The 15,929-nt window shown below is 36.4% G+C and overlaps 1 protein-coding gene and 1 non-coding gene across 5 annotated transcripts in view; both read left to right on the top strand.

Moving 5' to 3' along the window:
* FYB1 (FYN binding protein 1) overlaps nucleotides 1–15,929 on the top strand; it is a 222,865-nt gene that overhangs the window by 188,812 nt on the left and 18,124 nt on the right. For all 4 annotated transcript variants that reach the window (XM_007487422.3, XM_007487427.2, XM_007487421.2 and 1 more), the window contains 3 exons: nucleotides 1,905–1,971; nucleotides 7,846–7,945; nucleotides 9,983–10,145. In XM_007487422.3, coding sequence (XP_007487484.2) covers nucleotides 1,905–1,971; nucleotides 7,846–7,945; nucleotides 9,983–10,145 — 330 coding nt within the window. The remainder of the gene's footprint in view (nucleotides 1–1,904; nucleotides 1,972–7,845; nucleotides 7,946–9,982; nucleotides 10,146–15,929) is intronic.
* Nucleotides 14,315–14,428, top strand: LOC130458701 (U5 spliceosomal RNA). Its single transcript, XR_008918090.1, has one exon. It is a non-coding gene; the product is annotated as a U5 spliceosomal RNA (small nuclear RNA).

Raw genomic sequence — 15,929 nt, 5'->3', positions numbered from 1 at the left:
TCTCTTTGGGGCTACAGTGGGGCATCAGGATAGGATCTTGATGAAGGATTACAAGCTCATTAAAAACAAAAGCATTTTAGGGTATTTTGGGGGTGCTGCTTTGTATTCTTCTGCCATGAACACATGTAAAAATCATACTGGAAACCTTCCAGAGTAAACATGTTTTAGTGCATTTATGAGAATCCATGAGGACCAAAAATAAATTTTGTGGCTGCTTATAAAGGAACCACACAGTCAATAAATATATATTGAGCATTTACTAGGTTCAAGGCACTATGATCCTTTGAATATCATTGTCCAGATTTCCCAATCCTTGCTAAATCCTTTTAGGAATTTTTTTCCAGAATCACCTCATTTAAACAGTATATATAATAATCGTTCTTTAACATCACTCTTTGGACCTTGACCCCAACTCCCTTAAAGTGTAAGCATCCACAGAGGATTAATGAGGATAAGGGGGAAATGTCCATCATCAGCTGACTGGATGCAAAGGAAGATAAAGCAATGAAAAAAAATGAGATCATACCACTTCATATAAAAAAAAAATCACCTTTTGTTTTTCCTTTTTTAAACTCTTACCCTCTGTTTTAGCATCATTACTGAGGAAGTATCTATTCCAACAAAGAAAAACAATAAGGATTAGGCAATTGGGTTTAAGTGATTACCCAGGATCACACAGTTAGGAATTATATGAGGCTAGATTTGAATCCAGGACCTTCCATATCCAAGCCTTGATTATCCACTGAGCTATCTTGCTGCCCCCAAAATACCAATCCAATGCCTTACTGTCTTCTGTATTAGTAGTGACTTAGCCATTTGGGATGAATAATTTTTTGCATATTTGGATGACAAAATCAATAGATAAACAAGCACTTACTGGGTGCTTACTATATGCTACTTGCCATGTTAAATGCCAATTGTTTCGTTATGGAGTAAAAGCTAATGGCTCAAATAACAGAGCAGTTTCTGAGGCAGGAACAATAATTTGGATTCAGAACCTATTTTAGATAAAACACATTAGTCCCCCAAATTCCACAGCTGCCTTTCTTTCAAAGTCCCCTCCTCCATTGTTAATGCCCAGCATTCCATTCAACCCAATCCACATTTACATGGTGCTGACTCTGTGCCAGGCAATATGTTGGCTTTACTGCCAATGCCTTGCCTCAGATTGCATTCAGGCATCCTAACCTTCATCCAAGTTGTGAAGAGAGTCTTAACTCATGGCATTCAAGGAAGCAATCAGCATGCATCTCTTCTTCAAATCTTTACTTTCTCTCTTAGTATCAGTTGTAAGACAGAAGAGTGGCAAGGGCTAGTTTGGGTTAAGTGACTTTCCCAGGGTCACATGACTAAGACATGTCTGAGGCCAGACTTGGTGCTCTATCTAGTGCCCTAGCTAACTGTGCCTCAATAAGCATTTATTAAGCACCTACTACATGCCATCCCAGAGATATAAACAGTCTGCCTCCTAGAAGCTTAGTTATTTACTGGCTGTCCATGGGAGCTGAGAAGTAATCACAAGGAATTTGATTCTATCTCTATCCCCACTGGGTGTGGCTGGCCAGGTTCTATTGCCCTTTGGAAATGCCCTCAAACAAGAGAAAAGTGTCTGCTCTACTTCTTTCAAAATGATACCAACTGAGCATCAAATCTCTATTTTATTTAAAACCCCGACCTTCCAGCTTAGAATGGATGCTAAGTATCGGTTCCAAGGCAGCAGAGAAATAAAGTCTAGGCAATGGGGGTTAAGTGACTTACTCAGGACCACACAGCTAGGCAGTATCTGAGGTCACTAGTCCTGGCTCTAAATCCACCGAGCCACCTACCGGCCCCCAAGTCTCTATTTCAAAATCCAAACTAATCCTTTTTCTGCTCCATCTCTCTTCTCCTTTGTTTTTTATTAGATGTAGGAGATGAAGTCTATGATGACGTGGATTCATCTGATTTCCCTGCTCCACCCATTGAAATCAGGTAAGAGAAACAAGTTTTATAGTTCTATTGCCAATAGAATCCAAAAAATACAGGGTATCCCAAAAGTCTTAGTGTGTTTACATGCTATTAAAACCTAATTAATTAAATTAATAAGGGAAATTTTAGACTAGAATCCAAGAAAACCCTGAAGAAAATAGCAATAGTCATTGGAGTAAAATTTATAATGGAAATGAAATCAATATTCCGATTTCACCACTTTATGTGGTTCTATATTATATATGTAAAAGAAGCCCTTTTTATGAAATTATCCATTTATTATACATAAAAACCAATCCAAAACCCTTAAGGCTTAAAACTGCCCTCAGATTTTTGGGACATCTGGAACAAGGAGAAGACATGGCTGGAGACTAGCCTTATTCCTTTTACCTAGCTATATGAGCTGTGCGCTGTTTATACTTACTGTGTTACTGTCTTATCTAAATTCTTCTGTCTGAACTTCTTGTCTTCCTTCTTGTTCCACTGCCTCTCCCCATGCTGCCATTCATCCCCTTAATTCCTGAATAGTTGTTTCTATCCCCAGCCCTGGTCCAACCTACCTATCATCACATCAGTACATTGTAGCATCCAATGTGTCTATCATCCAGCTCCCTGACTCTCATTTTAGTCTACTCTCTAATCTACTTTGTAACTTTTAAAAAAAACCTTATCTTCTATCTTAGAATCAGTAGTAGGCGGGGAGGGGGGGGAAGGGCAGGGACCAGGCAGCTCAGTGGATTGAGTACCAGCTCTAGAATCAGGAGGTCCTGAGTGCAAATGTGACCTCAGACACTTCCTAGCTGCGTGACCCTGGGCAAGTCACTTAACCCCATTGCCTAGCCCTTACTGCTCTTCTGCCTTGGAACCAATATACAATCTTGATTCTAAGATGGAAGGTAAGGGTTTAAAACAAACAAACAAAAAAGAATCAATGCTGTGTATTGGTTCCAAGGCAGAAGAGCAGTAAGGGCTAGGCAATGGGGGTTATGCATCTTGTCTGGAGTCACGCAGCTAGGAAGTAATCTGAGCTCAAATTTGAACCCAGGACCTCCCATCTCTTTAGCCACCCTGACTCTATAACTTGCAATTTAGCACTCAATCAGCCTGTTCTGGCCACTACTTTCATAGTTCCACAGATTCTTTTCTTTCTTTCTTTTTTAAAAAAGCACAGAGGCCCCTAATAGGAGCCATCTCTTAGTCAACCATGTCTAATATTCACAAGAAAATAAAAAGCAAATTGTTTGCTTGCTGTTATAAGATCATTCTTGTGAAATAGGAAATTAATGAGGGAAATTTTAAGTTAGAATCCAAGAAAAACTTGAGGAAAATAGCAGTAGCTAATGGAGTAAGATTTCCAATGAAAGTGAAATCAGATATTCTAATTTTACCATTTCCTGCTGCTCCATATAATAGACATAGGAAAAGCTCCATTGTAATACAGCGTCCATTTTATAGCACAGAGATTAATGCAGCATTGGAGAAACTGAGCCAGCCTTGTAGCACTGCCAGAAAAATGTAATCTATTCTGTTTGCGCATGAAACATTTTCAAGATTCCATGCTAACCCTGAAAATTCTTTATGGCATTCCCCCTCATTTGCCAAGAATTACTCAGCTGTGGAAAAGATGGAAGTTTAACTCAAGGCCAAGTTTTGTTTTGTTTTGTTTTAACTGCTGCTATGTAGTTCTGGCCAAGCCAAGTTCCAGAAGAGATTAATTGGAGAATTAAGGCCTGAAGGTGTGGTACAGTCTAATTGAAAGTGGAAAACATTCCTTTTGTTTCTCATATTAAAAATTCCTGTATGGCCTTGACCCTCATTCCTTGTGCTTATTGTACATTATTTTTTTTTAAGCAAACAGATGGCAGTTACATAGTCAAGCAAATAGGAAGCAAATACTTAGCTGTGGGTTGCTGAATGGTTTAATAATCAAGTCTTCAGGGGGGAAAATGCATCCATGACATAGTTTTAATATGTTTGTTAACATTTTTTCTATTACTTTTTTAAGTTTAGATAGTCAACAAAACTATAAATCCCTGTTTTATATTGGTTTGATTTTCAAGATGCAAATACACTGAAAATGTAAATCATCTTTTTTTTTAAAACCCATACCTTCTGTTTCAGTATCAGTTCTAAGCCAGAAGAGTGACATGGGCTAGGTAATTAGGGTTAATGATTTGCCCAGGGTCACATAGCTAGGAAGTGTCTGAGGCCAGATTTGAAACCAAGTTCTTCTGACCCCAGGTCTGATGTTCTATCCACTGTGCTACCTGGCTGCCCCACGAACAGCTCTTAAGCCTGTATGATTGAGCTGTTTACAGTATACCCCTGTAGATGTCTTACCTTAGGGTGACTAGGCGCCATTTAAAACTCTTTGGATGCCAATGAACTTTGCGGGCTGTCTGAGAGACAAAACCAAGGCTATCTGAAAGCTTCCACAAAAAGACATCATCTCAAAAGGCTTTTCTAAAGCTTTTCATCTATAAAACTCTAACTTTTTTTGGTGTTAGGACAAAAAATGCAGTGGTATGTCCACTTCCATAATTTCATTGCATGTCACCAATACAACTAGGACCACATTTTTTTTAAAATTTAGAATATTTTCCATGGTTACATGATTCATGATTTTTCTCATCCCTCTACGACCACATTTAACCAATGAATGTCAGATCTTCAATCAACGGGAATTGTTACAGTTTAATTTATATGTATGAAAATCACTTATGTTGTCGCTTATTTTTTTGGTTCAGACCTCAGAGGTCATCAGTACAGGGATCTCTCAGTATGAAAAGCCCCTCTACCAACATAGAGAAGCAACTACTCAGCAACTGATAGTCTTGGAGAGTTCTCTAGGGACACTGAGAGATTAAGTAAATGATCCAGGATTACACAGTCAGTATGTGTTATAGGTTAGATTCAAACTCAGCTCTTACCCCAAGGCCAGCTCTCTATCCATGGTACCCTCTCGGCCTCTCATGTTGTGATTATAAAGTAGAAAAGATGTAGCAGCCAATTCTCTTATGACAGAAAAGACTTTGCTCTCTTAAAATAGGAAAGCAAAGACTTTACACTAAAAATAAAAATATTTCAAGTATCTGAGGAAGGAAAAAAATACCAAAAATATTTCCAACTTGTCTGTGCATTATTTAAAAAAAAAAACAAACTAGGGGCAGCTCAGCTAGGTGGCTTAGTAGATAGAGAGCCAAGCCTGGAGAAGGTAGGATTTGAGTTCAAATTTGATCTTAGTCCTGGGCAGGTCACTTAACCACAATTGCATAGCCCTTTCAATTCTTCTGCCTTGGAAATAATATTTAGTATCAATTCTAAGACAGAAAGATTTTTTTTTAATAACTGTAGGTTTTTTCTTTGGGTTTTGTGAACACTGCCACATAGCGCATGCCAAATGAGAAAGAAAACCTGACCATCATAGAATCTGAAGCCATTTATGCACAGATAAAGTTCATGTAAACTGTCTTCTAAAAATAAATATCTCTACGAGAATGTATTTTGAAACTATAGTTAGACCAAGAAAGAGTTTCCGTAACCTCCACCAGTACTCTGTCCAGTGTTTAACAACCCTCACTATCAAACTAAAATTGTTTAAATGAATGTTAAAAAAAATAAAGTAAGATAATAACTTTTACCATCAGGAGGTCAGTTTTCATTTCTAACTTTTTACTAATACTGTTTTGGCTTCTTACCTCATTCTGTGTTCTGTAGACTAAATAAGAAACATTTGGTCACCACTATATTTGGTCATAGGATCCTCATTCTGGAGCCCTAAGTGACCTTAGGGTTAACCTCCTTATTTTACAGGTGAAGACACTGAGGCCCAGAGAACTTATCTTTGAAGTAAACAACCCTACAAAAACCTTTGAAATTTTGTTTCTCCAGGCCAGGGAGCCGGATTCAAGTTTGTCAGACCATATCAGAAACATCTTCCTATCCTTAAGCATTATTTACTTTCTGAATTTATAAAAAAACCTTAATGATATCTTGACTAGGGAGGAAGTTAGCTGTTTTGTAGGCTTATAGAACTAGAAAGGGCCTCAGAGGCTGAATCTAACCCCTTTGTTTAGCACGTAAGAAAGATGAGGAACAGGAAAGCAAGGTACAAATGACTTGCCCTGGGTTGTAAATGTCATAGGTGAAATTTTAACTGAGGTTCTCTGACTCCAGAAGCAATATTCTTTTATGCTTTCTCACATTCATATAGTCAGAGAAAAGAATAACAAAAGATGGGCTATCTATGTATCACACTGGTACCCCAAAATATTCAAAGAACCAAATGAGAGGCAGCTAGGTGTCTCAGGAGATTGGAGTTCAAATGGGTTCAAATCTGACCTCAGAAACTTCCTAGTTGTGTGGCCCTGGGTGAGTCACTTTACCCCAATTGCCTAGTCCTTACTATGCTTCTGCCTTGGAACCGTTACCAAGACAGAAGGTAAAGGTTTAAAAAAATAACAAAACCTTAGTAAGTTCTCAAAATTTTGGGTAGATACCTTGTGGAAGATTTTCAGAAAGAAAAACTAGATATGAGTCACACAAAGTGGCAGGAAATGAATGGTATGTCATCTGCACTTGTGGAGAGATCATGGATACATCAACTATTGAAACACAAAACTCTTCATCTTTTCTAGCACTCACTCACATCTTAAAACTATTCAGATTTATTTCAAATATATTCACAGAGCTAACCTGAGTATGAATTCCCATTGGCTGTAACTGTAAATAGAGCCCCATAAGGCAAGCTATGGAAGAGAACTGGAGAAGAGAGATCATTGACCTTCCTTCCTGAACATGACTTACAATGGCAAGATTCAAAATGAAGCATCAGGAATATTTGAACGAATGAATTTTAATGGGAATCTGTTATTACACAGATAAAGAGAAACTTAATCTCTAGACACTTAATAAATTCAGATTTAGTTGTTAATAAGGAGTTTGCATAAGAGGGCTTACAAAAATCATATTTCTTCTCCAGCTTCCATATTTACCCTAGAGCCATTGCGTTGGGCTTTTAATTACTTCAGCCTAGTTCAGGTAGACTATATAAGATATTGCCTGGTGAGCACCATGCTCCCCATCCCCAGTGTGGTCATTTCATTTCCTGATAAATGATTACCAAATCAAAACACCAAAAAATAAAGTTAGATACAAACATAAAAAAAAGGCTTATGACTTTATTTCCTTCAAGAGTTTATTATTATGTGTGTGACGTGTCTTCTTCTAACATGACACAAGCAATATGGAACTATATATTGCATGAAAGCACTGATATATCAAACTATTTATGATTTTGGGGGGAGGTGGCAGGGCAGGGAGGGGAGGGAGAAAATCTGAATCCTAAAATGTCAGAAAACAGTCCCCAAAAGTTATTCCTAAATGTAACTGAAAAAGTAAATGAATAAAAGGAAAGGCATGTAAGACAACTGGAGAAAAGAATAAAATAGCCTGGTCTAGTAGCTGTGCAGGAATTTTATTTCATCACTAAGAATAAATTTTTAAAATAGATTTGTTGCCATTTTATATAACAAAAAATTATTTGTTTACTTGGCAATAGAAGAGAATTAGTTAAAACTTCTCCATGATCTTGGGAAAATCATTTAACTTCTAGGGCTCCATTTTTTCATGTCTAAAATGAGTGACTGAATTAAATAATATTAAATAATAAATAATTAAATAATTTTAAGCTGTCTCTCCTGTGATATTATTGATTTCAGTGAATATACTTGATTTCTAAAGAAAATGGATAATTAAAGTAAAATTTACAAGTACGATATTGTTGATAACATCTTTTTGTTGAGCAGATTTGGTTTATGTAAGTAGTTTTAAGCTTTGATAGAAAGTCTTACTACTCTGTGTGTTCTGGTATTACAGTGCAGGAGTAAACTTTGGCAAAGGCAGGTTAGAAGAGAAAGACCTAAAGAAGTTGAAAAAGCAAGAAAAAGAAGAAAAGGAATTCAAGAAAAAATTCAAAGTAAGTCTTGATTAAATCTCATCAGAATTTCAAAATAGTAACTGATGCATAATTCAAAATACCATGCCTTTACCAATTTCTCACAATAACAATGATATAGATTTACTGGCTTTCTATGATATCTTTCATGGATGGTAATGAACAAAATTCACATTTTTAGGAATTAAGTCTTCAAAACACTTTCAAGGTCATAGTATTGTTTTCTAATCAATAGTCCTATCATTTGGGGAGGGGGGGGGATAAATGATTTAAGAGCCAGGCCCAGAGACAGGAGAGCCTGAGGTCAAATCTGGTCTTAGACACTTCCTGGGTTTGTGACCCTGGGCAAGTCACTTCATTCCCATGGACTACCCCTTTCTTCTCTTCCTCTCTGAAACCATCTCATAGTATTGATTCTAAAATGGAAAGTAAGGATTTAAAAAAAAATAATAATCTATTGTCTTATCCACTTATTAAAAAGATAATTTTAAAATGTCAGCATTTTAGGTTTAAAGAAAATATTTTGAATTCATCAAGTATCTGATAAACATCTCAGATGTGTAAGGTACAGTGATGGCTATAAGAATGGAGTATAATGACAATCTCTGCCCATGAGGTTTTTACAATCCATTACCCACAATTTGTGAGTTAGCTTATTACAGACAATTGTATGCTGTCTTAAAGCACTTAATAAATTAAAAACAAGTATAATTATTCCAAGCCTTTTATTATTTAGGGGGAAATAGTCATTTCATACAATGAAAATAATGAATCAAGATATTAAATCCTCTAGTAATAAAATTCAAAATAATTTCTCTGGCTTCTGGTTGGGTTGTCATTTGCCTTTTCCACAAATATGACATGTTGATAACCCTGTTCTTTACAATTCAATAATCTAAAGAAGTTTGATTATACAAATAAAAACTCATGAGACCAATGTCTCCTGGTTCTTCTCTCTTTATGACTGTTCCTTCTTGACTGCCTTTACTGGGTCACCATCCATCTCTCACCTTCTTATCATGGAGGTCCCCAAGCATCAATGTTGAACTTTTCACCTGTTCTCTCAATATCCTCATTATAATGTACTCATTGGCTTCTATTATTTCAATGATCATTTCCATGTAAATATACATGTAATGTATAACATATTTGTATACACACAAAGACACACAGAGCCTTCTTTCTCTTGAGTTCTGGTCCAATATCACTGACAATACCAGATATTTCCATCTCGATTTTTCATAGGCATCCCAAACATAAAATCTCTAAAACAGAACTCATTGTATTTTTGCTCAAAACTCAACCCCATTCTTAATTTCCCTTTTAATAAGTGACCAGAGGCACCCTTTATCTTTATGTCAACCAGATTAACAACCTGGATGTTATTTTTCACTCCTCATTTTCACTTAGTCGTTAAGTTGTCGAATCTTGATGATTCTGCCTCCATGTTATCTTTGCATCCATCTCTACTCACATAGGCCCCATATTAATTCAGGCCCTTATCATTTCTGCCTGTATTATTGCCATAGCCTTTTAAATGAACTTCCTACTATTAGTCTTTCCTTTTTCCAGTCTACCCTCTCTACAGCAAAATAATGAATCTCCAATGGTTCCATAGTGCTTCTAAGATGCAAACTCCTTAATTTAGCACTTAAAGTCCTTCACCCCCTGTCACTAACCTATGTTTTCCCTTCTTGCACAATACTTCCCACCATACCTATGCTACAGCCAAACTCATCCTCTTCCTTTTTGTTTAACTTGTAATTCAGGTACCAATTTATCTCCTTTTGTTAAAATATCTTAGGTATGTTTATCTGTTTAAATGTCATATCCACCAATAGAATGTTACCTTTTTGAAGACAGATTCTTTTTCTTTGTTGCCTCTCTAGTCCCAGTGCCTAGCATGGGACTTTGAACATGGTAGATACAAATTAATGCTTGTTAAATTGTCTAATTGCATTACAATAAACAAGATTTCTGTGCAAAATTGTACCAGTGGCTATGGTTTTCACAACATGTTTAGGAAAAAATACAAGTTAATATCTCTTTTGTTTTCAGTTTGATGGTGAAATTAGAGTCCTCTATACAACTCAAGTGGTGCCTACCTTAACATCTAAAAAATGGGGAACCAGAGATTTACAGTTGAAGCCTGGGGAATCTCTTGAAGTCATACAAAGCACAGATGATACAAAAGTGTTGTGCAGGAATGAAGAAGGCAAATGTAAGTCATTGTACTATGTATCATATCCGAGTATTATCTAAGATCAAATAAGAAAATTTCATATAGTTTGGACCGCACAGTGGGTTCTGGATTTAGAGTATACACTAGAAAATAATTTTTTTCATTAAATTAATAGATTTAGTTATAAATTATTCTCTTTCTAACTATCCATAAAGTGAGAGAATTAAAATAAACAATCTCCAAGTTCTCTTCTAGCTTGAAATCCTGTGACCCAAGCCCAGTGTGTACCCTATATATAAATGCAAAGACAAATTTGATTCTTAAATGCTGAATGCCTTTTGTTCTGACTGGTTAGGATTTTTTATAGATTATTTCATATCTGTAATTCCAAGATTTACTATTTTACAAATGCATCTACTTTGATTTAACATTTGAGTGGCCTCTTTTGAGTGGTTTCAAATATCAAACCAAATAAGATTCTTTGCCCTCTGGAAGCTTTTTAATCTTCTTTTTAAAATTTTTCAGATAAGCTTTTTCCAAAAATGTAGGAAACTTGTTTTGTTGAAAACCAAAGGAGAAGGGCAGTTTAAAACTCTGTTGCCTACACAGTATTATCTGGGTCAAGAATGGACATCTGTCAAAGATGATGCTAGTGGAGAATAGGCAATGGGGGACGCAGGGAGAGAAAGGATCCTGGAGCTAAGCAAAGAGGACCAATTCCTATTTAGGTGGAGTCAGGGCAAAACAGCCTCTGGGGTACCTTCCAAGGCTGAGACTCTGTGACTTTATAATTTGGGGAGTTGGCCACCTAGAACATTAATCAAAAGAATCATGTGAGGCTCTTGCTTGCATTTTTAGTTAGGAAAGAAGGGTAACTCTGGGTTGGGAATTGAAATGATATTTTAGGAATGAAATAGAGGGAGAAAGAGCAAAGGATTTAGGTGGCTCTTGTTCTCAACAGTACTTCTCTTGCTTCCCTTCCCCCTCAGATTACTATGGATACATTTCCCATCACAGAAACTTGGGGGAATAGACCTATCAACCTATAATCCAGATTCTCAAAACAACTATTCTCAGTCTTTTGGTTCTTAGGAATGTGGAAAAAAGGATTTTGTCTATGTATTATTACAAAGTGGCAGTCAAGCAAACAACTGCTCAAGGAAAATTTCAAAGCTTTCCACATGGACGTCAGCAAATTACCGAGCGCATGCCATCATAAAACATATCTACTTTTCTTATCTGTTTTGTTATTTGTATTTTTCTGTTTCATTTACTTCAGCCAGCCAAATTTCCTTTTTACCTATCTGTACTTTTTTGCTGCTCTCACCTCTGTTCTTTATTTCCTCCCCAGATCTTATTCTTGGAATATCTCCCAAATCATATCCATTCAATTCACTTTACTTTTATTAAAAATTCAACTGTTATCTCAAGAGCTCTGGTAAACCATATTATGCTTTTGTGCTCACTATCTAGTCTAAAAGGTATAGACCGTATTGTTCAAAACCTTTGAGACCTAATACTAAAGAACTGAAATTTAACTAAATCTAACAAGTCCTGTAACACAGATGCATTCCAAAATGAGACTTCATGAGGGTAATAGAATATCCCAATCTAGTCAATTAGTGACAAAGCAAAGATCTTTACAAAAAGAAATCATGATTGAGTAAGAAAACCTGATTCTATAGTTGTACTGGGTGACCCATAACTGAAAATTGTTCTTTGGAAAGCAAGATTTATCACAAAAGACAAGGCATATTAAATAAGTTGCTGAACTTGAAGAAAGGAAAACCTTAGTTCAAATTCTGCCTTCCTTGGACATTTACTATTGTACTATCTATATGGCCCTAGGAAGTCATGTTTAAGATATTTTATTTTCCAAATTTCATGTAATAATAATTTTCAATATATATTTTCTGAAATTATAAGATCTAAAGTGTCTCACTCCCTAACATCCCTCCACACTCCTGGAGATGGTAAACAATTCAATCTGGATTACACATATATTATCATGTAAAACATACTTCCATACTGGTCATTGTTGTAAGAGAATATTCATATGGAACCAAAACACCAAAGTAAAAACACAAATAAATTAATATGAAAAATCATATACTTTGAGCTACTTTCCAACTCCAACAATTCTTTCCCTGGAGGTGGACAGCATTCTTTGTCATAAATCCTTCAAAACTGACCTGGATCATTGTGTTGCTAAGAGTAGCTAAGTCTTTCACATTTGACCATTCCACAATATTGTAGTTACTCTATTTCGCTCTGCATCAGTTCATGCAGGTCTTTCTAGTTCTTTCTAAAATCATCCTGTTCATCATTCCTTTGAGCACAATAGTATTCCATCACCAACATATACCACAATTTGTTCAGCCATTCCCCAATTGAAGGGCATCCTCTTAATTTCCAGTTCTTAGCCAACACAAAAATATCTGCTGTAAATATTTTTTTTGTCCTTTCCCCCACCCCTTCTTTTTTTTTCAATCTCTGGGATACAGACCTAGTAGTGATATTATAGGATCAAAAACTATACACAATATAGTTCCAAATTGCCCTCCAGAATGGTTGGATCATTTCACACTCCATTAACAATTCAGCCCCATTTTTTTCATCTATAAAATGGGTATAAAAACAGCACCTACCCTTTTGTAAGGATCAAGTGACATAGGTAAAGTGTTTTGAAAACCTTAAAGAACTATTTTACTTTCCATTACCATTTTTTAAATGGATTACTTGGGATATTTTAATCCATATATTTTTATAGATATTATTTCTAATGCTGCCAATAGCTATTCTCTTTTTTTAAACCCTTACCTTCTTCCTAAGAAGAGTGGTAAGGGCTAGGGAATGGGGGTTAAGTGACTTGCCCAGGGTCACACAGCTGGGAAGTGTCTGAGGCCAGATTTGAACCTAGGACCTCCCATTTCTAGGCCTGACTCTCAATCCACTGAGTCACCCAGCTGCCCCCTGCCAATAGCTATTATTAATAACATTATCTATAATTAAGCTCTCTATATATATTATCTATAATTAATAATATTATCTTTTGTAAAAAAGGCATGCTCTCCTTGGGAACTATATTCCCCAGAAACCTAGGTGAAGTTCTATGGCAGCATTACTAAACACCAGGTGAAAAGTCCTCTTAGCATTTTATGTTGAGCATCTATAGCAGCTCTATATTGTAGAACTCAAGGCAGGCTCCTGGGAGATGTGCCTGCCTGTATTTTCAATTATAAAGTGTTTTTTAGAAGTTTACAAAGCACTCAAACATATGGCAATATTTACCTCACAGTAGGTATTACTCCTATTTTAAACAAGCACCAATTAAAGAGTAGATAAATGAAATAATTTCCCCAAAGCTACAGGCCAAGTAAGGGGCAAGCTTGAGATCTTGTCTTGACTTTTCTAATTCAAATCTGTTCTTTTCAATAACTCATGTTTCCTCAATTTACAACCTTTCTCTTGATCCTTGTGCCTTATCTTTCTCATTAGGAGATGGAATCCGTAATATTCCATAAAATGGACACTGTACCATGTGTCTTATTTGGGACATCATGCATGCCCTCCTTGAGACACATTAATTAACTCTATCATCCCAAGCCCTTCAATTTGCCTGATCTAATGTCCAGTTATAGCCTACCGTTATGATGGATAGTCTAAGAAATGATCATTTCAGGGGCAGCTCTGTGGCTCAGTGAGTAGATAGCCAGACTGGAGACAAGGGATCCTGGGTTCAAACCTAGCCTCAGACACTTCCTAGCTGTGTGATCCAGGGAGAGAGTCACCCCAATTGTCTAGCCCTTACCATTCTTCTGCCTTGGAACCTAAACTTAGTATCAATTCTTAGATGGAGGGCTAGGGTTTAAAAAGAAGTAAAAATGAAAAGAGAAATTATTATTCCAAGCCCACTGTGTAACACATGGATGCTCTTAGAGTCCTGTGCCAAACCTAGGCAGCTGGTCAAGCATTCTTGGGTACAGGCAAGTTATGGCTTCTCCTTAATACAAGAGAACCTTCATCTTGCCCTATTCTGCTCTTGGGATTAATGGTAAACTTTGGCCCCTTGTTAGCTCATACTCCTGGTATTATAGTCTCTCTAAAATAAATTTCTAGTCTTGGACAAGGAGTTCAGATCACTACTTATCCCTTAGAGGAGAGATTTTTCCTTGACATGGGTTAATTAGTCTAAAAACACTTATTAAATAGTCTGGTTTCTCTTGAGATCATATAAATCTTTCACCTTTTACTAAATATTTCCATGGAGAGGAACAGTTAAGAGTTTTTAACTCATTTTTTTAAGAGAATAATTTTTTTTTAAAGTACATATTAAGTGCCAGGAATACAAAGATGAAACCAAAACAGCTCTCTAATGTCTGATGAGATCTGCTGCTGCTGCAGAATTCTCCTAATATCTATTGAAGGGTGTTGTTTCCAGAGGGAAGATTCCTTTACATATCGATGATATCGTGAATCAATGTTGGATGGGCAATACGTTCATCTACCTCCTGTAAATCATTGGGAAGAAATCATTTCTAAACATTACAATGAGGCAACACCAAAAGGTCCCCAGCCCAGCCTGATGCAAGGAGAAATGTTGAACACATTTCCAGGATATTTTATAGCTTTGCCCAAATATAGTTGGATATTTCTAGTTCTGTAACTGATTAGACAAATGAACATTTTAAATATATGTATATATGCATTAATTTTTTAACCCTTTTAGTAACAGCTGTAAGACAGAAGGGCAAGGGCTAGACAACTGGGGTCAAGTGACTGAGAAGGTCTGAAGCCAGATTTGAACTCAGGTCCTTCTGACTCCAGGCCTGCCACTCAGAAGGACCTGAGTCCTAGTTGCCCCGACATAGTATATTTTAATAGCATTTGCCTGGATATATCTAAATTGTATGCTTTTTTTTTACTGTATTTCTGAATTTGAACCCATTTTACATGCATATATATATATATATTTGTTTATATATTTGTTTATATATATTTCTACATAAACACATACGCACACAGGTTGTGTGCCAAAATCTTAGTGCTGTTTTAAACTTTAATACTTTGAACCTGTATATAGGTACATAAATATTCATATGTATATGTTCACATACAGTTTTACATATATATGTGGATAGACAAATAGATTCATGTTGTATGTGTGCATATACATTCTTTAATGATATTAACTACCCTGGAGATGATCTAATCCTCATTTTACAAATGAAGACATTTAGACCTAAAGAAAGGGGCAAGTAGGTGCCCCAGGGGAAAAGTGCCAGGGCTGGAGTCAGGAAGACTTTGAGTTCAAATACTGCCTCAGACACTTATTAGCTGTGTGAGCCTGGGCAAATCACTTTACACTGTTTGCCTCAGTTTCCTCATCTGTCAAATGAACTGGAGGAATAATTGGCAAATCACTCCCATATCTTTGCCAAGAAAACCCCAAATGGGATCATAAAGAGTCAGGCACAGCTGAAAAGATTTAACAGTCCTAGAGAGGAGGTTAAGCAATTTGTTCAAGGTTAGGAGGCATACATAAAAGGGGAGGAAATGTGATCAATTGATTGTTTTTTACTTTGGGGACACTGGAAGTTTTTTAATGGAACCATTTACCATACACTGAATTTATTGTTTTGGGGGGGGGGGGTTTGGTAGCTTCATACTCACAAACACCATTCTGATCCATGTCACTAGCCATAAAAGCTCACTACACAAAAGCTAAACAAACATTTTGAGATAGAATTGACAGTTACATATGGGTGTGGGAGTTAGTCTCAGAGCTAGTTCTGCCCTAGCAAATGTCAATAAAACATTTGT

Source organism: Monodelphis domestica, chromosome 3, assembly GCF_027887165.1.
Source record: "Monodelphis domestica isolate mMonDom1 chromosome 3, mMonDom1.pri, whole genome shotgun sequence".
Classification (NCBI taxonomy): Eukaryota; Metazoa; Chordata; class Mammalia; order Didelphimorphia; family Didelphidae; genus Monodelphis; species Monodelphis domestica.
Note: the sequence above shows the minus strand (reverse complement) of the source record. Positions and strands in the feature narration are given on the sequence as shown.